At 40.9% G+C, this 24,521-nt stretch overlaps 1 protein-coding gene across 1 annotated transcript in view; it reads right to left on the reverse strand.

The window, feature by feature from the left end:
• DNAH6 (dynein axonemal heavy chain 6) overlaps positions 1 to 24,521 on the reverse strand; it is a 213,437-nt gene that overhangs the window by 114,712 nt on the left and 74,204 nt on the right. The window contains exons 22-35 of the mRNA XM_032410573.1: positions 23,248 to 23,428; positions 20,942 to 21,038; positions 18,266 to 18,485; positions 16,686 to 16,850; positions 16,490 to 16,603; positions 15,379 to 15,504; positions 15,140 to 15,295; positions 14,484 to 14,645; positions 10,958 to 11,095; positions 8,268 to 8,435; positions 7,233 to 7,381; positions 5,550 to 5,657; positions 2,424 to 2,979; positions 1,514 to 1,636 (exon numbers count right to left, since the gene is read on the reverse strand). Coding sequence (XP_032266464.1) covers positions 1,514 to 1,636; positions 2,424 to 2,979; positions 5,550 to 5,657; positions 7,233 to 7,381; positions 8,268 to 8,435; positions 10,958 to 11,095; positions 14,484 to 14,645; positions 15,140 to 15,295; positions 15,379 to 15,504; positions 16,490 to 16,603; positions 16,686 to 16,850; positions 18,266 to 18,485; positions 20,942 to 21,038; positions 23,248 to 23,428 — 2,463 coding nt within the window. The remainder of the gene's footprint in view (positions 1 to 1,513; positions 1,637 to 2,423; positions 2,980 to 5,549; positions 5,658 to 7,232; positions 7,382 to 8,267; positions 8,436 to 10,957; positions 11,096 to 14,483; positions 14,646 to 15,139; positions 15,296 to 15,378; positions 15,505 to 16,489; positions 16,604 to 16,685; positions 16,851 to 18,265; positions 18,486 to 20,941; positions 21,039 to 23,247; positions 23,429 to 24,521) is intronic.

Consider the following 24,521-nt stretch of genomic DNA (forward strand, 5'->3'; position numbering starts at 1 on the left):
TTAAAAACGTATTGTTAAGTGAAAGAAGCCAATCTGAAAAAGCTACATACTGTATGATTCCAATGACATGACATTCTGGAAAAGGCAAAGCTATGGAGACAGTAAAAAGATCAGTGGTTGCCAGGGGTTAGGAGGGGGTATGGATGGATGAATAGGTAGAGCACAGATTTTAAGTCAGTGAAACTATTATTTATAATACTGTAAGGGTGGATATATGACATTATACATTTGTTAAAACCCACAGAATTGTACAACACAGAGAGTGAACCCTAACATAAACTATGCATTTTAGTTAACAGTAATGTATCAATAATGTTTCATCAATTTTAACAAATCACTTTTAACAAATGTACCACACCAGTGGGGGATGTTAATAGGAAAAACTATGTTTGGAGGAGAAGGAGTATATGATAACGTTCTGTACTTTCCATTAAACTTTTCTATAAACCTAAAAGTGCCCTAAGTAATATAGCCTATTAATTTAAAAAGAAAAGTATATTTGGGAAGGTTTAAAATCTTACAGTAGTCATGATACATTCTCAATTCTGAGAATTATTTTAATAATGTACTCTGAAACTAGAACATATTATTGTTCAAATGTTGATGCCTAAGAATGAAAAAAACAAACAATAGTTTTCTGATTCATCTTTATAGGGGGAGAGGCAGAAAGAAGACGGCTCCCTGGATGGGGGCTGGGATGGGGCACAACACTTCAAAAGATCCCTTGCTAAGCTGAGGCAAAGAGAACTCCTATTTTGGAATGGAGAGGGTGCAGAAGGTGATAGAGACCTGAGTTGTCCCGTATAATAATGTGGAATGTTTCCTCTGAGGTTAGAACACATCTTGGGTCAGAGACCTAAGATTGGGTGGGAGGGAAACTAAAGGTTTTCTTTTCTCTCAGAGGTGTTAGGGGCTCCTACAATCTAAAAACAATGACAGCGCCTAGATTAAAATGTTCTTTTTCTTCACTGTGATTCCCTCTCATTATCTTAAGCCTTCTGCAAAGTCTTTTTTTTTAATTATGTTATGTTAATCACCATACATTACATCATTAGTTTTTGATGTAGTGTTCCATGATTCATTGTTTGCATATAACACCCAGTGCTCCATTCAGTACATGCCCTCTTTAATACCCATCACCAGGCTAACCCATTCCCCCACCCCCATCCCCTCTAGAATGCCCCTGCCTGTTCTGGCTGTGTTTAGGGGACTTAAGGAAGCAGTTTGTGTTTGTATGGGAGAGGAAACAATCTGGGGAGAGGCCAGGCAGAGTGGGCAGGAATCAGAGTGGCGAGGCAGCTTGGCAGGCTGAGGTAACAGATAATGAGGACAGATTTGGGGGGGATATACATTTCGGGAGGATCTCAAGAATTCTTAGGGAGAGGCACTAGGTAACGGTGCTGGAATTCCCTCCACAAAGCACAATGAGGTCTCTTAACTTACTACAATTTGGGCACGCGAGGGCCTCCATCCTGACCGATGGATATGTTGTGGAGTATCTGGTTGTACTTACTTTTTTAGAAGTACTCTTCATCCATGTTTTAACATAAGGCATCCATTTCAGTTCTTCAGGATCCACAAACACCATTCCACATCGACTGACTGTTGCAGGAGAGGCAACCCTTAGATCTTGCACCTAAAATGGAAGGAAGTTGAACAAAAAATAGCTAACAATACTTCCTAATTCTTCCCTCTTCAATGCTAATGGATCACATGTTTAAACTTAACACTTTGTATGAAAGGGAGAGGGACAGCCTTAAGTAATCAAAAATGGAGGAGGAAAGATAAGTGAGGCATAAGGTGAAAAAAACCCCTAAGAGGATAATGTCAAATCCTTATGGGAAGGTAGAGGTATTTCTTTTTCCTCCTCTTTGCTTTTGTCTTCTTTACTTTTTCATTCTTATATCTCATCCCTAGCTGAACGCCTAGCCACATAGCAGGCATTCAATCCCTGTTTGATGAATGGGTACAGCAGGGGTGGTATCTTCCAGAATATTTTATGGCTGTATTAGGTTCCTTTTCCAATCTCTTCACCAAATATTCATACCACAGAGAGATAATTTATTCATAGTAAATATAACTACTTTTTTTTTTTAACTTAGAAAGCATTTCAAATCATGTAACACCATTAATATATTGATTAATTATTTCCAAAAGAAAGGAAACAAGTGCTGAGGAAGATAGAATTTATTGTATTTCCTGTTTCTAGAGAAACAGGAATATTTGAGAGTCTTCAGTTCTCAGGATGCACACTCTACTATAAAAGGACAATTTGATAAGGATGTAAACAATTTAGGATGTAAACAAAACACCATGGTAGGCCTTACAGATAGTAAATGACATATCAGCAAGAAAAAAAAAAATGATGACGGCATGCCAATCTAATGAGTGATTTCACTCCACAGTAAGGCATATATATTTACCTCAAAAAGCATGTGGATTTGAGGTGTGAGTTTGATCCTCTCACTGTTAGCCAGACAAAGCATCTTGTTATCATCCAACACTGTATTCATATTTTCAATCCAAAGAGCATCCACGGGCCCATCACTGATGATCCATTTATGGTCTTCTGAAGTGTCATTCACAGCTGCTCGGACACTTAGTGCCATCAAACCATCTTTCCACTCCAAGGTTACGTTATTAACTTCGCCATATAATTCACCCATTGTAATTGATTTAGGATTAAGAACGTATGTTTTAACTGGTTGATAAAAGGGATTGTCTACACCAAGTTTTCGCAAATTCCCTAAAGTTTCTGCCAGTATTTGGTAAACTGTGGTCTTGCCACCTCCTGTTGGCCCGACTAACATCACACCATGTCTTACCAGCATAGTTTCATAGAACTGTATCACTTTTTTAACCATACATGCCTCAGGCTGAAGATTCTGTCTATTCATGACATCTATAATTGTTGACTGCAATATACCATAATCATGTTCTGGAATTTGGACTCCAGGAAAAAGATCAGATATGATTCCACTGAAAAAAACAAAAATAAAATCATTGGTCATTGATATTTCCCAATATTTATTACAATTAATTTATTACAATCATTGATTACAATGAGTCTTATTTTTCCCCTTAATCTTTTCTTCTGAACATGCACAATACTAGTCTGTCCTATGTGTTATACCAGAATCTAACATTTCTCTGATATTGTGTATGATTTTTTTGTTTCTTGTACAGTAGACCAATGTTCTTAAGTATATTGGGAGCTTTTTGAGGTAAGGAATATCTCTTATGTGTTTGTATTGTCCACAGTACATGGCATAGTATCAAACATACAGAAAGTGATGAATTTATCAGTTTATTTTAAAAATTATATTTAATCTCAACTTTTTCCAAAAGCATTTATGCATGCTTATTACTGTATGGATATTCAGAAAAATAAGATGGAAATAGAAATAGAAACTAATAGTAGATTAAAAAAAAGGGAATAAAGGAGAAATAATTAATTGTTTCTGTGAGAAGCAGACAATATGGGATGTTTCTATGGGTAAAAAAGAAGCTAAATCCCTACCTCACACTACATACACAAATACATTTGAGATATAATAAAGGCTTCAGTATAAGATGACAACAAAAATACTAGATGAAAATATAACAGATATATTTTGCAACACTGTGGTTAAGAAGGTCTTTATTTTATTTATTTATTTAAAAAATTTTAAATTTAAATTTTAGTTAATTAGGGGTGTCTGGGTGACTCAGTTGGTTAAGCGTCTGCCTTCAGCTCAGGACCAAGCCCCACGTTGGGGTTCCCTGCTCAGTGGGGACTCTGCTTCTCCCTCTGCCCCTCCCCCTGCTCATGCTCTCTCCTTCTCTCAAATAAATAAAATCTTCTAAAAAAATAAATTTTAGTTAGTTAACATACAGTGCAATATTGGTTTCTGGAGAATTCAGTGATTCATCACTTACATACAACACCCAGTGCTCATCAAAACAACTGCCCTCTTTAACACTCATCACCAATCTAGCCCATCCAAGAAGGTCTTTCTAAGGAAGACAAGAAATCTACAACTGTTATTTAAAAAGTTGGTAAAGTAAAAAAATAAAAACAAACAAGCAAAAAAACACAAACGTGTGAGAGAAAAGGCTTTAGAAAAGTATTTCCAATTTTTATACCAGATAAAGTTTATGATTTCCTACAAATCAATAAGAAAAAGAACACAATAGAAATATGCTCTAAAAATAATAAATATAAATGACTAATGAACACAAGAAATAATGCTCAATGGCACTAATAACTAAAGAAATGCATATTAAAATAGCGAATGACTTTTGATCACTCTCTAAAACATTTAAAAGGAAATAGGTATTGTCCTAAAATAATTTATATAAATGTAAATATCTTTGGACAACATCCTAATAGAATCTATCTAAATTAAAAATACCCATACTCTATAAAACCTAGGATATTTACTAGAATCTCATTTATAGAAGTATCACAGGTGTGTAAAGATAAATGTATAGGAATTTTCATCATTGTGTTCTGCCAAAAGGGAGTAGACATGTGTCTACTCAGAAGATCTGACAGAGGACAAAAGCAAAGGGAACTCCAGCATAGTCATAAATGGACATCCCAGGATGATCAATGTGCACCAGGGTAATGGGCAAGTGGTCCAGATTAGAGCAGGAGGACAGAGGGCTCCAAGGAGACAAATTTGATAGAATGTTTTATATAATTGAAGGGTTTTTTTTTTTTTAAGAGGAGATTTACACATACCCTGGCAGAATTTGGAAATAAATGATTGATAAATCTATAGGAAAGTAGATGAAGGATTAAAAAATAAAAACTAAGACAATTAACAAATGCAGGGAAAAGAAAATAAAACAAAGGAAATGTAGCTCAGCTGTGGATACTATTTCTATAGCTGTAATAAAGTGTGGGAACCCTGGACATTTAGCTCCAGTTAGACTGCAATGTAACTGCGGGGCAGGGGGAGAGGGAGAGGTGCATGTGCATATCCTCATCTCCTGTTTACTCTATAGAGCATACCTAAAACAGAAAAATCAAGAAATAGCATAAACACAGTACTTAAAACTATGGAGGGAAATAACAACACAAACAAATAAAGAACTGAAAAATGCTTGCCTTTAGGAAGTGGGAGTTGGTGAAGGGCATGGACGTACTGTTTCTCATGAGACTAATTTATGATAGTTTTTACAACTACATACATATATGACTTGGATAAATATAAAACTTAATAGTGAAAGTAGAAATAGATAAAAGCCCTCACATTTATGTTAAGCCCCAAGTCTGGTTTTTTGGGGTCAGGAATGTCTCTTAGGTCAGAAACTTGTAACCAAACGCCAATTTGTATGACATACAGCCTAGTGACCAATACTGTGAAAAAGAGAAATGATTGATTGTTGCTTAAGCTTTAGGATCTTTATTTTAAAACTAGTATTTTTTTTAAATTGTAAAAAGTATCTCCAGAAAAGATAAGGATGTTTTACCTTGTTAGAGACAGACAAAACTGAAGAGCAGACTATCCTTTACCTCTACACAGCAGCTATGCCTTATTCTGTAATGTCTAGAAACTTACCTGAACAGAAGAGCATCATCTGTTAGGAATTTTGGCAAGTTGGAGTCTCGTAAAGCTCTTATCAACACCACATCTTCACTTAGGTCTGGATTCTCCCTTTTTAAAGACCTAAATTTAAAGGGATAATTCAGATGATGTTGCAAGAACCCAGTACTTCTGAGCATGATTTTCCAAACCTGTAGGTTAGGGATTCTACTTGCAAAAAGCTGTGGAAGGCACCCCTCCCCCTGTGGATTCCTGCTAGAAGGAGAGGATCATTTTTCCTTGCATGCCCACTGTCCGTCTCCATCAGAGCACAAGGACAGATCAGGCAGTGGCTACATGGCCTTGAGGAGAATGACAAAGGTATTTTTTAAACCTCCCTGCGTCAATCCAGACTTTATTCAACCTGAATTTACGCTTTCCCGAATACACCATAATGATTCACATCCCTGTGACTTTCTTCTCTCAGCCCAGAAAGTCCTTCTTTGCTCTTTTGACACCTCTTATTTCTCCTTCAAAACCCAGCCTAGTTACTCTCTCCTCCAGAAAGTTCCTCTATGGCCCTCCTCAGAGAACCTTGGGCATGGCCCTATTATGGTTGCCCCCATGCACTGTATCCTAGATGACTTGCTCCTGTGTCTGTCTCGCCCCCTGGCCTGTGGCTGTGTTCCTGGAGTGCAACTGTGTCTGAACCCCTTAGTATCCCTGGTCTTTACATGGCAATCTTATAAAGGGGAAAAATAGTGTATCTGGGAGGTTGAAAGAAAGAACAGAGAAGGGCAGGGAGATTTGGCCCAGGAATATAGGGGCCAGACAGAAGGGGCCCTGGATGTGTGGAGCAAGAACCAGTGAGTCATGGCCTAAAAAGGACTAGAGAGAAGGTCGATTCCCTCAGAGACTCCGGATAAAGTGGGGGTTCCAAAGGTAGGGGTTTCAAGAGGTTATAAAGGAAGAAGTTGGGGGCGCCCGGGTGGCTCAGTCGGTTAAGCGTCTGCCTTTGGCTCAGGTCATGATCCCAGGACCCTGGGATCAAGTCCCTCATTGGGCTCCCTGCTCAGTGGGGAGTCTGCTTCTTCCTCTGCCTCTCCCCCTGCTTGTACCCTCTCTCTGTCTCAAAAATAAATAAAATATTAAAAAAAAAGGGGGGGGGTAGAATTTGGGGCCTAAAAAGAAGAAAACTAGAAAGCTGCATTACTAGAAACTACAAAGCAGCTCAGTGTTGAACCATATGGGAATGGCAGAGGCGGAGCCTAGGAAGTAAACCTGGACTGGGGTCAGAATGCGCAAACTGAAGTTTCTCTCAACCCTTCCGGCTTTCTCAGGTTACAGGTATGACCTACCTTACTGTATATGCATAACAAGTGGTGCCTTTTAAGTCTAGTCATTCTATCTAAGGTGGTAAAGGCGGTAAAGGCTTTTGTACGCTGAAACCCAACATATACGATGAGTTCAGAGGAAATGAAAGCTAGCTGAAGCCTGGTCGAGAGACTCGGGTTCAGTGTGGGGCCAACCAGGACTGCCGTGTGATGAGGAGAGAGGCCCCATTTGGCTGTGGCCTGGGAGTGTCAAGGTAAAATGATGATGGTGGCAGCTAACATTTCCGAATCACTCTCTATGTTGCTTTAAGAGCCGTCTGTGAATTAGCCATTTGCTTTGCTTACATGGTTTAGAATTTCACTCTTGACCCCTTTGGTTTCTTACCCAGCCATGACCAGTACAGACTTTACAGCTCTCATGCCAAAGTCGTAGTGATCCTGCTGAGAGAGCTGTTCACTGCAAAGCTTATACATCTGGGTCATTTTTCTCGCTAATATTTTACTGGATTCAAATCCTTCCGAATATAGAATTACCTGGAATGGAAAAGTACAATGCAATGCTTCTTATATTGTATTGACAGCGATATATTAGCATAATACCAATGTATGCAAAATCTACATTAGGCATTATACCTCTCCGAGTTGTTATATCATTTAACAAAGAAATATGAAGATTGCAAGGAAAAGGGTTTTCTGTGTGACAAGAAGGTGGAAGGTGGGATATTACACAGGGATGCTTGAGCAGTGATTCTGCTTTCTTTCTGTAGATGAAGAGGTGGCCTTGGTGACATTGGGTTCAAGGAACAGTAGAGCCCCTGTCTGAAAATGTTCGCATCGTGGAGGTTGGATGGTGTTACAAGGCCTGCGTACAGAGGCAAGACTTGAGTTTCTCCCATCTGGCGGGAACACCACCCTGTGGACAGATTCAGTGATAGCTGGGTGCTCCCTTTAGGCTCCCTGAGTATCAAGGGAAGCTACACAGGTTTGCAGCCTTCCTCTGCCCTAGGAGGCTACCTTGCTTCTGACAAGTTTCTGCATTCTTGGTTAAATAAATTGGATGACGACAGTGGAGGTGAGTGTGGACCCTTTCTTCAATCCATAACCTACTCAAATCACTGCAGTTGGCCTCAGAATCCGGATATGAAATGATGTAGACAATTAAATTCATTGATTCATTCCAGTTTTATGGGCCTACTCTATTCCAGATACCATTCTGGGCATTGGGGATATAGCAGTTACACACACACACGCATACACACCAAAACATTCTAGGTGATAACAGTCCTAGCTACATGAAGAGCAAACAATAATGTGTAACTTTTGCCAGGGCACAATCATAAAGGAAACTTTCTACCTCCATAGAATCAAATGGTAAATAAAACATGCTTAAACTTTTTCTGCTTTACAGTGCGAAGCTCACCTCTGCAATCAAAGCGTAATTCGGAACCATCATTGCAAAGGGTCTAAACAGGGCTTTCAAATTATCCGGCAATTCGGTTCTGCCTGCGTATCCAGGATTCATTGTGATAAAAGCTGCACAAGTCATGACCAACTTTATTTCCCGCCCCTCAAACATGAATCTAGACAGCTGTTTAAAGGAAAGAGAGAGTATAAGCTAACACTTCTCTAGACATTTGGAAATTCTTTCACATAAACACCACTTGAGTACAAAACTTGTGTATGGAACATTCAAGCAAAGACTACCAGCCCGGTGAATCCTGCTATTGGACAACAGGGAATGTTTCTCTCCTGATTCTGTACTACCCACTCCCAATCTCTTCTGGGCTCAGTATTTCCTGCTTTTTTGCTTCTCTGCTCCTGCTTTGCCCAAACTGTCTCTGCCTTTCTGGCCCAGTCCTGTAATATTTTAGACCTCAACCTCTTTTGCTGAGACTCCTCAATTTAAGTTAGATTTAATGGCCCTGAAATCTTCTCCATCCCTACTTTCTGGTGTTCCCTAAGAAATTCTAATGGGATCTGAGTCCTTGGGTGTTGGAGGCCCCACTCTTACTCTTGGCACTACCCCTTCACTTTCATTCAAGGGCAAACACCTGTTGAGCATCTGTTGCAGATGAGGCATAGGGTTAGGTGTGGAGGTGGAGAGCTGAGAGAGACTCACTCGGGCCCCCCCCCCCCCCCCGCCCAAGAAGCTCCCAGGCCTACAGTGTGGAGTCAGATATGGAACCTGTGGTTGAGCAGTACAACAGATGCTCTATGGGAGGTGTGTGCAAAGTCCACGGGAGGAGCAGGGAAGCCTGTTGGCCCTGAAGAATGAAGAAGGGCATTTCATGTGGATAAGCAGGGGGAGCTATCTGGTCAAAGAGAGCAGTGCATGTTCAGGAAATGACCAGATATTCACTTTGCTAAAGGGTAACGTTCCAAGAGGAAAGCATAGCTAGGCCGAGGCCTGAGCATCAAGAGTCTTGCATGCTGGGCTAAGGAATTTGGATTTTGTCCTGTGGGTGGGGGGAAGCAGAGAAGAATTTTGGGCAGAGTGATAGGATCAAAGGTGGCAGTAGAGAGGCTGGACAAACTATAGAGGGGGACCAGTAAGGAACTGTTATTGAACAAAGACAAGATCCGGAATTATGGAGTTACTATTAGGGATGAGAGGCATCTAGCAGATACAATTAAATGGACTTGATGATGGCTTAGATTCTGGGGTTGATGGTAATTGGGGGGGGGAATCCAAGATGAATGCCAGGTTTCTAGCTCGGCCACGGGAGGAAGGCACTATTAACAGACACAAAGAATATAGGGAAGACCAGGAGATGTGTCATAGCCCGGAGGAGAAAATGCTGGGCAGTACAACGGAGACCAGTCCTGCAGCCACTAAATGGCTGTTTGTGCTATTTTTCATCTATTCCAGGGGATCGATTCCACTCCAACTATCTCAGATGTCTTCCTCCCTTCCTTTTACCTCACGTTGCTGCCCTCCAGTTGGCAATGCTTCTATCCTGCCTCCATTCTCGTTGGTCCTTCCCTCTTACTCCCCATGCTCTGCTCTCAGCTATATGCTCAGCAAGGTAATAGTGACTTATGAGTAATGCTGTATCTGGAGGTCCCTGCATTTAATACAGGCCTCCTCTGAGGATGTGGGAGGCAAGAGACTGTGTAGTTGAAGGAGCTCAGACTTTGGGGTCACATAGATTTAGGTGAATATCTTGGTTTGTGGTGTCCCCAGAAATATTTTTAAATTTCTTTGAATCCTTTTCATCTGTAACCTTGGGAAAATGCCTTCTACTTCATGTAGCTTTAGTGTGAAAATGAAATAAATGAAAAGTACAATGCCTTGTACAATTTGGTGACTCACTAAAGTCCAATTTCTGCTTTCTTTTTACTTGTTCTGTAATTTGCTTTTTTGCAGAGGTGATAATCAAAACATTTAACAACTCTTTATCAGGGCACCTTCTGGTGAGAATGGCCTCCGTCCCTAGAGCTACAGCTAGGTCCAGAGCCCCCCTGCTACACCAGAATGAACCCTCATGGCTGGATCTAGCAAAGATCTGGTGCTTTTTAGGAAGGGGACAAGATAGTGGTTGGGGACCCTCTAGGGACTCAGGGCAGCGAGTATTTAAATATTAAACAACTGGCAAGCCTGTTTTGGTTTGTATAGGCTGAGAGCCTTGGGTTCTGCAGGGTTCCTCTCTCATTTTTCTGCCAGCACTAGGCTGAGCCTGGGGGCCACGATGAAGGCAGTGGAGTCCAGAAGAGGTACAGGGGAGAAACCTAACAGAGAAGTAAATGTCAAAGGCAAGAACAAGAAGAGGAAAATAGGAGGTGGAGGGGACAGGGACAGGCTGTGGGTGGATGCGTGTGCGCATGCGTGTGTGCGTGCATGGGTGTTGGGGGTGGGAAGAACAGAGCTCCTGGAAAGCAGGGACTGAGTCTCACCATCTGCGTATCCCCAGGTCCCCACACAGCGTGTGACATATAGTTGTTTCTGTGTTGCCTGGATGAGGAATTAATTCACTCAACTATGTCTTATTGCTGTAGTACTCACCAATTACACTGGAAATACGGGTAGACATGCTAAAGTTAGCATCGTTCTTCCTAAAGTGCAACAGACTTCAGAAATGCTACCTCCATGGACAATTGCCCACACCTTACCTTTGCGGCTTTGGCATTCCTAATGGTAATGAGTTGCTGTGCTATGACCGACAAAACTTCTATGTCAATTCGATTAAATTCATCAAAGCAGCACCAGGCCCCTGACTGTGCCAGACCACTGAAGAAGCGCCCCATCATCTGAAATCAAAATAATGCCATTCGACTTTGTGCTTTATGTTTACGTTATGTTTATGCTTAGTTTTATGTGAATACTGGGCTATGTTAGAAGTTAGTGCCTTTATATGAGAGGTCCAGAGTTTCTTCCTCTGTAGGTCTGCTGTGGGGCCTGATAATTTGCATTTCTCACAGTTGCCAGGTGATGATAATGCTGGTGGTCCAGAGTTAACACTTTGAGAACCACTGCTCTAGAACTTGGCTTTTCAAAGTGCACCAGTGAGAGTTGACATCACCCAGGGGATTTGAGAAATGCAAAATTTCAGGCTTCCTCTAGATCTCCAGAATCAGGATATGCACTATAATGAGATCTTCAGGTGATTCACAAGCAAAGTAAAGGTGACAAAACACTGCTTTAGAAGAAGAAAGCTGAAAAGAAATTGAAACCCATTAATCCTGAAGCTTAGAATGTGTTCCTTTATTGTTTTTTTTTTAAAGTTTTTATTTAAATGCCAATTAGTTAACAGTGTGATATTAGTTTCAGGTGTACAATTTAGCGATTCAACAGTCCCATCCATCACCCTGTGCTCATCACAAGTGCCCTCCTTCATCCCCATCACCTATTTCACCCATCACCCCACCCATCTCCCCTCTGGTAACCATGAGTTTGTTCTCTACAGTTAAGAGTCTGTTTCTTGGTTTGCCTCTCTCTCTTTTTTTTTTTTCCCCTTTGCTCATTTGTTTTGTTTCTTAAATCCCACATATGAGTGAAATCATATGGTATTTGTCTTGGAATGTGTTCATTTGAATGGCAGTGTTCATGACGTATGTATTGATCCTTCTCTATGAGCCTGATCATTCCATTAAATTCCATTATGAGTCATCCTTGATATTGTAAGTGCTATATAATGGGTCTACATTTTTAAATTCAACCCCCAGACAAAGCAAAGAAGGCATAATTATAGTTCTAGAATAGTGCAACTTCATAAACCTTCACATGGTAAGACAAAATTATATGAACTAATGAAAATCAGAAAGTGAAGTTGGAACAGAAAGTTGGAGGGTTATATCTAATAAAATCTTGATTTTATAAGTTGGCAGATAATGTTCAAAATTGATATATACAAATACCATAATAGACACAAATTTTTATAGATAATAGCAATCACCAGAAGAAGTAAAAACAAACAAATACAATCAGAAACTTGGTCTCTGGAGAGTGGAACTGGGTGATGTGAATAGAGAGAAAATCTGTTATTTTTAACTTTGGATCTTTCTATACAGTTTGAATTTTTTCACATGTATATATTTCTTTAATTTAATTATTTTTTAAAGATGTATTTATTTATTTTAGAGAGAGAGAGAGAGCACGAGCAGGAGGAGCAGAGGCAGAGGGAGAGAGAATCCCAAGCAGACTTCATGCTAAGCGCAGAGCCTGATGTGGGGCTCAATCTCACAACCCTGAGATCGTAACCTGAGATCATGACCTGAGCTGAAACCATGAGTCTGACGCTTAATTGACTGTATCACCCAGGCGCCCCGATATTTCTTTAATTTTAAAAGGTTAGTGTAATAAATCCTTATGGAACAAGGTAGAGTATAAATAAGAATAAATAAATACTTAAATTTCTTATCATTGAATATAATTGGTACTTCAGGGATCATCAAACTACAGCCCACAGCTATATCTGGCCTGACACCTGTTTTGTGAATGGAATTTTCATGGAACACAGCCGTGCTCGTTCATGATATATTACATTTACATACGGTACGTGGTTGCTTTCATGCCACAACAGCAGAAAGAATGACAAGTTGCAAGCCTAAAATATTTACCACTTGGGCTTTTCCAGAAAGCTTGCTGACTTCTGCTCTAGAGTCTAAGATAACTGAATCATATGTATGCATCCTGTGGCTTGAAGTGTCACACAGTACACACTTGTACCTTTGGGAGTGCACAGTTCCCGGGAATGATTGAGCCTAAGCAATGACTACCTAATCATTAAAAGATGGATTCAGGTGTATAAATTCAAATTTTGAGTTGAGAAGATCGAAAACAACCAAAATTATTATGGCCAAGATAAAAAAAATCATCACTATCATAAAACTTGATGTATCTCTGCTGAGATAATGAGGTCACTTCATAGCAGTGGGAGCAGATCCCCATAAAGGTGGGATGTTAGGGAGTATGAATTCTCCCCTGGATTGCTGACAGCAGTTTCCCAGACTTTCCTGTGTGTACCAGAGGCCACCTCTGCACCTGTGCTGAAGGGAGAGAGGTCACCTTTCCTGATTCACCCTTCCTGAGATTTTCTAGTCTCTCGTTCCTCTCTTGTTCTGCTCCTGTGAAACAACTTTCTGCCTGTGCTGCACTTCCACTATTTTTTTTTAAAGATTTTACTTATATATTTGACAGAGAGACACAGCGAGAGAGGGAACACAGGCAGGGGGAGAGGGAGAGGGAGAAGCAGGCTTCCCGCTGAGCAGGGAGCCCGACGTGGGGCTCGATCCCAGGGCCCCGGGATCATGACCTGAGCTGAAGGCAGATGATTAACGACTGAGCCACCCAGGCGCCCCAACTATTTTTTGTTTATTAATAAAAAGACATTCCCAGCAACATCTTTTTTTCCCTAAATTTTAAAAAAAGGATCAGGGTTTTTAAAGAACATGTCCTATGAAACACTAATTTCTGAAGATGCTTCTGAAAAGTAAGTATGATTTACTCTGTAAAAATGAATGAATTACAGTTTACTTGGACAATTTAAATGATTATATTCTAAATTCAGACATTATACAGGCATTCATGTAACTTTCAGAAAAGTGAGACTATCAGCTCCGTGTGTTAGTGGCCAAAAGGCACCCCTGGTCAAATATATTCCAGGTTTGCTGAATTAAATAAAGGTAAATAGATTTCCTAACTGTGGGACTTCAGAAAGTGTTTCATGTGCTACTTTGTGCTATGAAAACCTGGAAGGGGAATAAGGTGTGACCAAAAACTTTGAGAACTACTGTACTGAAAAATCTTACCATGCATTCTCACCTCCTACATATTTCATTTTTAATACACAACTCTCTGAATTGCTCATCTCTTCCTGTAAGCTTATTGTTCCTAGATTTCCCTGCTATTACATCTTGTATCTCATCTCATTTTTTTCTATTTAGTGACATGAAAAGACTTTTAATTTTGCCACCATTTAGTAGATCCCTCAATGGCCTTGATTCTTATCTGGACCACTCAACCCACCTTGTGGTGACTCTTCTCCCTTGCTCTATTTATCCCACTTTGACCATCCCTTGTCTTATTAGTTTCCCCCTTGCTTGCCATCACCCTTTCTCTCCTTTTTTTGTCATGCCATGTTGCAAGTGAGAAAGCCCATAAAGCACTTAATGGTAGTGTTCAGATGCTGGCACGTACCTTGTAGTCCAAACCATCGGAGCAGTTGAAGACCACACATTGGATGGCAAGAGCTTTAGCTAGGTCTTTGGTTGTCTCTGTCTTCCCAGTACCTGCAGGACCAGCCGGCGCGCCTCCCAGGTCGAGCTGCAAAGCTCCCATGAGGCAAAGGTAGCAGCGATCCTGAAGAAATGCAGAAATTGTCATTATTGAAGGGAACTGACTCAAGCCATAAATTTACAAGTCTCTTCCTTTCTACAGGAGGAGGGTCATTATTTTCTATGAAAGGTTTTATAGCAATTGAGATATACTCAAAGATCCAGGCACATGATTAATGATGCACATCTCTGCTTCACAAAGATGTATTCATGGCAAATCCTTTGAAGAGTTAAGGTTGGATGGAACTTTTCGAGACTATTTTTTTTTTAAAGATTTTAGTTATCCATTTTAGAGAGAGAGAGAGAGAGCACGAGTGGGGCAGGGGGCAGAGGGAGTGGGAGAAGCAGACTTCCCTACTGGGCAGGGAGCCCGACGTGGGGCTCGATGCCAGGACCCCGGGGGTCATGATCTGAGCTGAAGGCAGATGCTTAACTGACTGAGTCATCCAGGCGCCCCTTTTCAAGACTATTTTAAGAAAGCATTTGTATCACAATTAACCTAATTCATCACTAACTTACCGTGAGAGGAGTAATAACTAGTCTTGGGCATGCACCCAAATACTCGTAGCCATAAGTGTACTGAGAGAGCGCCATCCTAGCCACACAATTATCCACATCTACATCCCAATAATAGCGCAGTTGTCTCTGCCAGTCAAAGGAATTGACTTCCTCTACCTGTATAAGTGGTAACAATGCTACATATATTAGATGCACTAATTTCAGGAAGAAATATATGATTTTACTTAAATAAAAGTTACCTTGGCTTGAACAAGTTCAGTGACTATGTCTCTTGCATGTACATCAATAGTAATTAAGGCAGTTATGATGTTTCTCTGTAATTTTGGAAGACTGCCTCGAACTATCACTGCCAGGGCATTTAATCTCTACAAATCAAAAGAAAACTTGTCATAATGAATTTTCAAAAATCAGCTTACATATCTATATTTTTTACCATTTTTTTCTATTTTTTACTATTAAATTTGCAGCAGACATTTGCCAAAACTAATTTAAAAAAATTTTTTTTTTTTTTAGATTTTATTTATTTATTTGAGAGAGAGAGACAGAGATAGTGAGAGAGAGCACAAGTGGGGAGGAGAGGGAGAAGCAGGCTCCCCACAGAGCAAGGAGCCCGATGCGGGACTTGATCCCAGGACCCGGAGATCACGACCTGAGCCAAAGGCAGCTGCTTAACTGAATGAGCCACCCAGGCGCCCCTGTGACCTGAAATTCTATGAAGTCCTCAAGAGATGGTGTTCTCGCATCTCAAGAAAGTTGTTTCTTCCCTTTTCTGTTTCAAAGGTAATTTAAAAAAAAAATGCAAACTTGCCTGGAAGTAGAATTAAATTTGTAGTTAAAGATTGGGCATAGCTGTAAAATGGCATTCCTGAACTATAGCTTAAAAGTTCTTGTAGAATGGTATTTGGATTCAGTTATTTATTGTGTTATTGCTGGCTGCCTGAGGATTCTCTAGAATGGTAGAAAAGCACATCTTAAGCCTAAGAGTAGAAATGGCACAAATCCTGGGGTTTTCCAGGATTTGAATAAGCTTCTGTGAGAGATATCCAAGACCTACTAAATACAAAGTCTCCTTAAATGTTGCAAACCATTATAATTCTGAGATTTTCCTCTTCAAATGGTCTTTTCCTCCTATTTTTATAAGCATTCTTATAAATATTACACAAATATCAAGGTAGTGTTCCTAAGAAAACCTGAACATACATGGTTTTTGTAAGAACCCCAAAGCTTTGTAAGGCAGGTCAGAGCATTAAAATTTCTGAAGTATGTGACTTGCATTAGCCAAATCAAAAAAACGTCCTGAGACCATCCTGCACAGCATTATGTTCACTGTCACCCGGTTAAACATCTCACCTCAAAGTTTACTTTCTCAAAATCTTCCAGGGCCTCTACGTGGTTACCATCTTCTCTTTCCAGACACTCAGTCAAATCACGGCACCACATTATTTGAGAAATGGTCAGGATCACCTGCATGGAAACATGGTCCTTAAGTATGGGATGCATCTCACCAGCAATGGACTCAGAGGTGGACATTTAAGGAGTGTGTTACTTGAGAAGGGTGGCCAGCAGTCACCCAGTCTGTCCTTGGTTTCCCCTGATAGTCGGCGATGGCAGCTTTGCTCAGGCGACGCAGAGAAGTGAACATGGCTTCCTCCACTTTACCAAGCCATTCCTCCACGTTGCCCCGGGCTTTCAGGCCTTTTCCCAAGCTAACCTAGCGGACAATCAGAGCAATGATAACATGTTCAGTGTGGCACTTGCCAGCCATACATCCTCTGTACTTCTATAACAGAACCGTGACACGCTGAAGCCTAACCACAAATACTAGAAACTTCTATTGATGTCCCACTCTACATCTCTCTTTACCTCCTTTTTTTTTTTTTTAACTGCTTCCCTTTGAAGCCAAATCCCTGAAAAAAGGAGTATATGTGTCTACATGAATTCCTTCACTTTCTTTTCTTACTTACTGCCATTTGATTTTCGGCCCCAACTATTCCTCTAAACTTGTTAAGGTCATTAAGGTTACCAATGGTCTTTCAGTTGTCAAGTCCAGTTGATACTTTTTAGTCCTACACATATTTATTTCTTGGACTTCCAGTGACCTGACTGCCCTGCTTGTCTGGGTCTCTTAGTTCTTCTACCTTCCCTTTAACTTTCATGTTTTCCCTGGATCCTAGCCGTGGTCCTCCCCTTTCTCTTCTTCTGCACTAGTGATGAGCAAATTCTTTTGCAAGAGGGTCAATTCAGGACAAGTAAAATGTTTATAGGTTCCTATCACTTCCGTGGATACATCTCCTGCTCTAACTGGACTGAAATCCTTGGCATTTCCCCGCACATTTCCTCTGCACATGAAATGCTTTCCCTCTCATGTCTCTGCTCCATCTTCTTTGGCTGTGTGTGTGTGTGTGTATGTATGTGTGTGTGTGTGAGAGAGAGAGGGGAGAGGGGAGAGAGAGAGGGAGGGAGGGAGAGATTTCTCTCTGTGAAGTCCTGTGGTTCTCCACAATTTGCTAATGCATTCACTCCCTTGGTGTTTACTGTATGCCAGGCATTGTCCAGTGTCCTGGATACACCACAGCAAACAATGACAACTCACACTTTCATAGCACCCACTGGGTACAGTTCTAAGTAATTTACATAGAATTATTTGTAAATTATATATACACACACACACACACATTTCAAATACTATTTGAAAATCCTCAGCATCTCATTAATCAGGCACTATTACTATTCTTCATTTTATAGATGAGGTTAAAGGATGGGACTTGAATCCAGGTGGCTGGGCAGGAGACTCAGCGCTCTTAACCAGCTCACTCGTCTGCCTCTTGTGGAGAGTTGAGTAAGGCTGGGCTCCAGTTATCTCCACTCTGTTCCCAAGAACAAAGCACACACCTCTGCTACTGCACTTACTGTGGTACTTTTCAATCATTTGTTTGACTGTATCTCCACTAGAGCTCTTTGCAGGCAAGAATTTCATCTTTGTTATCCTTGAAACTGCTGAGCCCACAGAGTACGATGCGGTAGCACTTGATGAATGCTTAGAGTGACAGACAGTAAATTTCTACCCTCAACCCTAGAAGGGCAACAAAGCTTCCCTATAAAGAATCATGAACAAAAACACCTCACCCGTTCTCCTTCTGGTGATAGCATCGCTAAAATATCGTTAGTGTAAATCTTTTCTGGCTCTCCTTCCACACCAGGAATTTTTCCTTCAGTAGGAGGCATGAGAGCAAATTCAAGCTTTGAAATGGAGTCAAAGCATTTCCTTAAGTGTGGCTGCACAGCTTGGGGATTTCGTGTCTGGGCCAGAATCTCCAGAAGTTCATCATTTGACAAGAAGTAAAATCTGGATTAAAGAAAATACTTAAAATATAACTTCAAAGTGAAGGAAAGCCTTATGTAGACATGAAAGATAAATCCCTTAGCCATATCTCTTTCCCAATCACTGATTTCCTGAACTTCCAACCTACCGGCCCTGGGTTTCTGGGGAGACCACGTGTCTGTACAATTGTTACGGAGACTAGTGTGGATGCATCTCAGACATCCAGAATTAGTGCCTGATACATAAAAGATAGATATTTTTCAAAAAATTATAAAAAATGCTAGCTCTTGCTATGACATTGATTTGCTCTAGAGTGAAGATATATTATTTGTTTTCCCTAGAATCTAGCCTTAGTACTTTACACCCCCCTGCTTTCAATACCTAATGTGTTGGGTAGATGGATGGGTGGTTACAGGAGCTTTATTTGGTTCTGTGAATATCCACATGTGGCCCATGCCAATGTGATCCTGCATGGGATTTTCTTAGATCTTGCCCACCAGGGCCATTTAGAGTCATGAAGACACCATAGGTAAAGAACTGGAGAAGGGGCATTCCTGGATGCCCAGGGATAAAGGCCTGGCCAGAGAAGACATTTCACGTCTGGAGTGGAGGAGGCTACCTATGAGAGATCCCTTGGTTTTGGAGGGAATGAATGGTAAAGAGCCCATGGCAGGCCCCACGTGGAAGAGAGGGGGCCAGATATGCATCAGCCTAGTCAGGCTGCTCTGCTGCCTTGCCTCTCTTCCCCTTGCCCCAAACCTGGAGACCTCAGAAACCTCATAGGGAGAGGGGAGGGTTGATCACCACATAGCCTCATCATCACTAAAGCCTTTAAACCTGCAACAATCTTGGGCAGGGAAGGGGGAAGTTTTCACTTTGAAAGAAGTTCAGAGTTTGATTATTAAAGATCATTTATTGGGTTAAGGTGACAAGAGGTTTTTGTTTGTTTGTATTATTATCTGAGAATGACCAGAAAATTCATGAGGTCTGCTCAAGATTTGGTCCAGGGGCAGGGAGAAACCTGCCCCCAGCAGGGAATGCAAAGGCAGTTATTAGTTAGAAATAAAGATGCTTTTGGTTGGACTCTATCGGTCCTGCTACTTTTACCATCCAGTAATAATTAATTTGTGCCCATGCCTCTTTTTCAGCTAACGAAACAGGGGGATAACTATAAAGATTGGATCATGAGCTCTGTGAGAGCAGGAATAGTACTGTATTCGTCTTGTGTCCCCAGGAACTAACTTGGTCTGCAGCTCACAGTATGTCTTCATGAAGGCCTGCAGGGTGAAATCAACACCACATAGAGCCTCCTGACATAACACAGTAGCAGAACTAGTTCATGCAGTTCTAAGCAAAAGAACAAATAAAAGCGGATGCTTTTCAGTGGTCAATATTATCACCGGTAAATTTGTTTCCAGTTTTCTTTAAGTATCAAAAGTAGTATATAGATTTTCTCTGGCTTTGGGAGACTCAACTTGGGAACCACTCAATTAAGAGTGAAACAGACAAAAGGCACATTCCAAACCTCAAACTCTTTCATCTTTATCCATGTTGCCTGAAGGATGTTTTAGTAAGATTTGTGTATATTCTTTAAAGCCTGACCACTTCTGTTAAACCTCAACCAAATCTTCTGGATCTTGGATTTCTCGTGCACACACATACCCTGTTCTGGTCCCCAGCAACAACCCCTCTCAACCAAGTAACCCAATAAGCACCTACCCCTGGCTGCCACAGTGCTTGTCCAAGGACAGACCTTAATGGCCATTTCCTTAACAACTAACAGGAAAATACCAGGGAAGATGAAACATTTTGCCAATGTCCTCTGTGTTACAGTACAGTGTGCCCTAAGGAATGAAGTTGGGAACTTTGGCCACCAGCAAATAGTTTATCCTGGTTTTAAAAAAACTGTATTATAATGTTTATTTACATGACTATCCACCTGTTAACCATGAGCCCCATTAGGGCAGGAATCCAGCCTTTTCTTCTTTGTATCTTTAGCACTGAGCATAACATTTGGTATGTTTTTGGAATAAAGAGATGAGTAAAAATTTCATTTGGAGTTTGTGAAATGATCTCTTGGGCAACTTCTCCAGTGACACTCTTAGGTCACCGATTAGTGCAAAGAAACCTGCTCAGGCAACAGAGGGTCCTCTGACTTTTCGCATGCACCTCTATGGACGCATGCACAGGCAGGCACACACATGTGCACCCAACAGTGAAACAATGCTGAGACCTAGAATCCCTCCAGCACCTCGGGTACCTGCCCACTTAATCCTCCACCAAATATTGTACCTTTATCCTTGAGCCTTACACTCCCCAATCAAGATATCAGCTGGATTGATTCACCAATTATCGTATCTTTCTTGTTTCATTCTGGTTCCCTGATGTTTTGAGGTTACGGTTTGTTTTTAAGTATATCCTTTTAAATTAATGGATAGTCTTCACTACTAAAAATATTGTAGGTTGCTTTATAAACTTACCTTGGAAAGATAACTCTTTTTGATTCTAAATATGCCTCTAGACACTTTTGAATTTGGTCAAGTAATGCATTATTATTTTGAAAAGTCTCCAGAAGTCCTGTTTATTGGGGGGGGGGGGGGGGAAGAGGTGTTGGTAAAATGGTGTTAAAATAAATAGAAAATACCATTTTAAGTGGAAGTAAAATATGATATTAACATTCTTTAAAGCTTTGGTTTTATTTGATAAAAAATGGTCGAAAAAATTTAAATTGCAGGAGGTGGGCTAACAATGTTAACTATTACTTTTAATAACATTATCTAATGGTAATTTTAATATTTACCACAGGGAAACAAGTATTCAATCTGAAACAATTTTTAGCTGGCACCCCCAACTGCTGGGAGTGCATAACCAAAGCCAAACCCAAGTACAGACCGTTGTGCATGCTAAGTACATTCTCACCTCTGGTCTTCACCTTTGTTCTTCTCTCTGCTTTTCATACCCTCCCTCAGATTTGCATGTGTCTCACTCCCTCTTTCCTGCTGCTTTATGCTCGAAAGCCACTCACTCTATCAAAAAAGCCCTCCACCACACACACACACACACACACACACACACACACACACACACGGCAGCCCCCAGCTGTTCTCTAGCCCCTTATGCTGCTGAATTTTCCTTCATAGCTTTATCATCACCAAATGACATTTATAGGTCCACACTTCTTTATCTGAAATCCCTAGGACCAGACGTATTTTGGAATTATATATATTTTTTTAATTTCAAAAGTTATGTAACAAGTCTGCGGCAGCACTCTGTGATCACACACGTTAACATTATTGCAGCAAAAGGTTTGAATATGCATGTGGTAGGCAGAATAAAGGGTGCTCAGAGATGTCCGTGTCCTATTCCCCAGAACCTGAGAATACGTTAGTGTATACGGAAAAAGGAAGTTGGGAGATGTGACCAATGATCATGGGATGGGGAGATTATCTTGGATCATCTAGTGGGCCCAATGTAATCGGAGGGGTCCTTCGAGGAGGGAGGCAGGAGGGTCAGAGGCAGAGAGGAGATGTTAGGACAGAAGCAGAGGCTGAAGTGATTCAACTGCTGGCTGGAAGGTGGCTAGGAGTTAAAAAATGTGGGTGACCTTCAGAGCCCCAAAGTTTAAAAGTTTTTAATTCTATCACACCATATAGTTTTTCCTTTCTGTTTCTGTTTTTATGTAAGCGTCTTTGGGCAAAGGGCATAGCCCAGCAGGCTGCCTCTGCTTGACAGGGAAGCTGTCTAGAGCTATTCACCAGAAAAAGTCATATGTTGCAGAACAACACGCAAGCTTGCTGAGGCTTTGATAAAGTTCAATAACCATGTATGTGCACGCACCAATGCTTTGATTCCATATCCTTAGAAACAGAACTTATTAAAACACATTTCAGTCTTGAGATTAGAATTAAAATTTGTGGTAATATTTTTAAATGTTTTTAATGAATTAATGAAAAATAAGATGTGGAAATTTTTATGGTTATAAGTCTGTGAGAGCTTTAGCAGAATGGGTCAACTGAATGTGAATATATATCTTGTAGTCAAATTCTGACATGCAAGCCTCACTGAGACTCTGTGGCAGAATCCCCAAATTATAAAAGCAGCAAAAAGAATCAGATTCTTGGGGCACCTGGGTGGCTCAGTCGTTAAGCGTCTGCCTTCGGCTCAGGTCGTGATCCCACGGTCCTGGGATTGAGCCCGGCATCGGGCTCCCCGCTCAGTGGGAAGCCTGCTTCTCCCTCTCCCACTCCCCCTGCTTGTGTTCCCTCTCTCACTGTGTCTCTCTCTGTCAAATAAATAAATAAAATCTTAAAAAAAAAAAAAGAATCAGATTCTTGGGTGCCAAAACTATGAACTAAGCTGACAGGTAATAATAACAGTGATAATAATTAACAACAACAACAACAGTGTTCAATTCACATTGTTCAGCAAGAGTGTCGATGTGCCACAAATATTCCTGGTCATCAATGCTGACAAGAATCAAGGATTGACTGTACCCCATATTGCCAGAATCTTATAGGTGCTAAACATATTAGATGGTTGTAAACCCTTTTTATTTATTTTTTTTAAAGATTTTATTTATTTATTTGACAGAGAGAGACACAGCAAGAGAGGGAACACAAGCAGGGGGAGCAGGAGAGGGAGAAGCAGGCTTCCCGTGGAGCAGGGAGCCTGATGCGGGGCTCGATCCCAGGACCCCGGGATCATGACCTGAGCCAAAGGCAGACGCTTAACGACTGAGCCACCCAGGCGCCCCTTTTTATTTGTTTTTAAAAATTTTGTTTTATACCTGGTTGAGTAGCTGCTCGAAGAGCGTTAGGCAACCGGTTCACCTTCCTCATGATTTCTTTCCATGACTTATCCACTTGCAGGAACATCTTAGCCTCGGCAGGCAATTGCCTCTGAATATCTGGAGCATTAAAAATACTTTCTAGGTAGAGCCAGTTTCTCTGGCAGTTCAGCCACTCTTCCTAGGAGAAAAATATGGGCATTATCAAAATTTTCATCCCAAATCAAAAACACAGTTACATTAAAAATAATTACATGGGACTCATTATATCTTTTTCATTTGGGGGACTTCTCACAGGTTCTTTGAGATGAAACCTCCTTACAAGGTCCAAGACTCACTGCAGCCTAATTTCAACCCATGCTCTACTAGGTAGAGTTATAATGAATCTACTGTGTGGTAACTAGAGTGGACCCAGAGAAAGAGGATTAAAATGCCTAGAGGAGACAGTCTAAGGGGAGGCAAGATACTTAAAGAACTCTGAAGGTTGGGAAGTGTTTAGTGACTATTTCCAAATACAGAAAGGGTTGTCCAAAAAAAAAAAAAAAGGTTTTTTGAGTTTTTCCTTTTTTTGGCCTCAGTTATATCTATATTCTTTCCTCTCTTTTTAAAAAAGAAATATGATTCATTTTCTTCAATCAAAAAAGTAAAATCAGAACACACGGCAAGTACAGAGGACTGGAGGAAGAAGAAAATCACCCACTGCCTCTGTCACTATTCATCAAAGAAACCAGAAATGCAGTGTCGGGACCTAGTTCTCGCTGTCCTCTGTGCCTCCCGCCAGTGCATGTGTCGGCCCAACATCTGTGAGTTTCTCACTTCTCACTCTGGATTCGGGGGTTATGCCTGAGGCCTAGTGTCACAACCACTCCCTGATTTATCTCAGGTCTCTTACTTTCCAGACAGTTAATTCTTTGGAGAGTCCCCACTAGTCGGCACTTTATGGAAGGGCCCTCTATGAAAACATTACTTTGCTCTGCAGTCCCTCCCTTCATAGGGCTCAGCCATCATACAGGAGGCCAGACAGGGGTCAGATTATCAGGGGTTCATCAAAGAGGGTGCATTCCTGAAAATGAACTCTATGAAACAAAGTTGGAACAAACGATCTTTTCCTACTTAGTGCCTTTATTATTTCACAGATAACATTTCATATTAGAATATTTAGAAACCTAAACGTAATTAAATCAAGCTAAACATCTGAAGTCTAAGAAAGAGATTGGATGGGAACAAAGTAAGATCAGTGTAAGTGGATTCTTTGTTCTACCATGGGATAACTT

Source organism: Phoca vitulina, unplaced genomic scaffold (assembly GCF_004348235.1).
Source record: "Phoca vitulina isolate PV1807 unplaced genomic scaffold, GSC_HSeal_1.0 scaffold12, whole genome shotgun sequence".
In the NCBI taxonomy this organism is placed as follows: domain Eukaryota; kingdom Metazoa; phylum Chordata; class Mammalia; order Carnivora; family Phocidae; genus Phoca; species Phoca vitulina.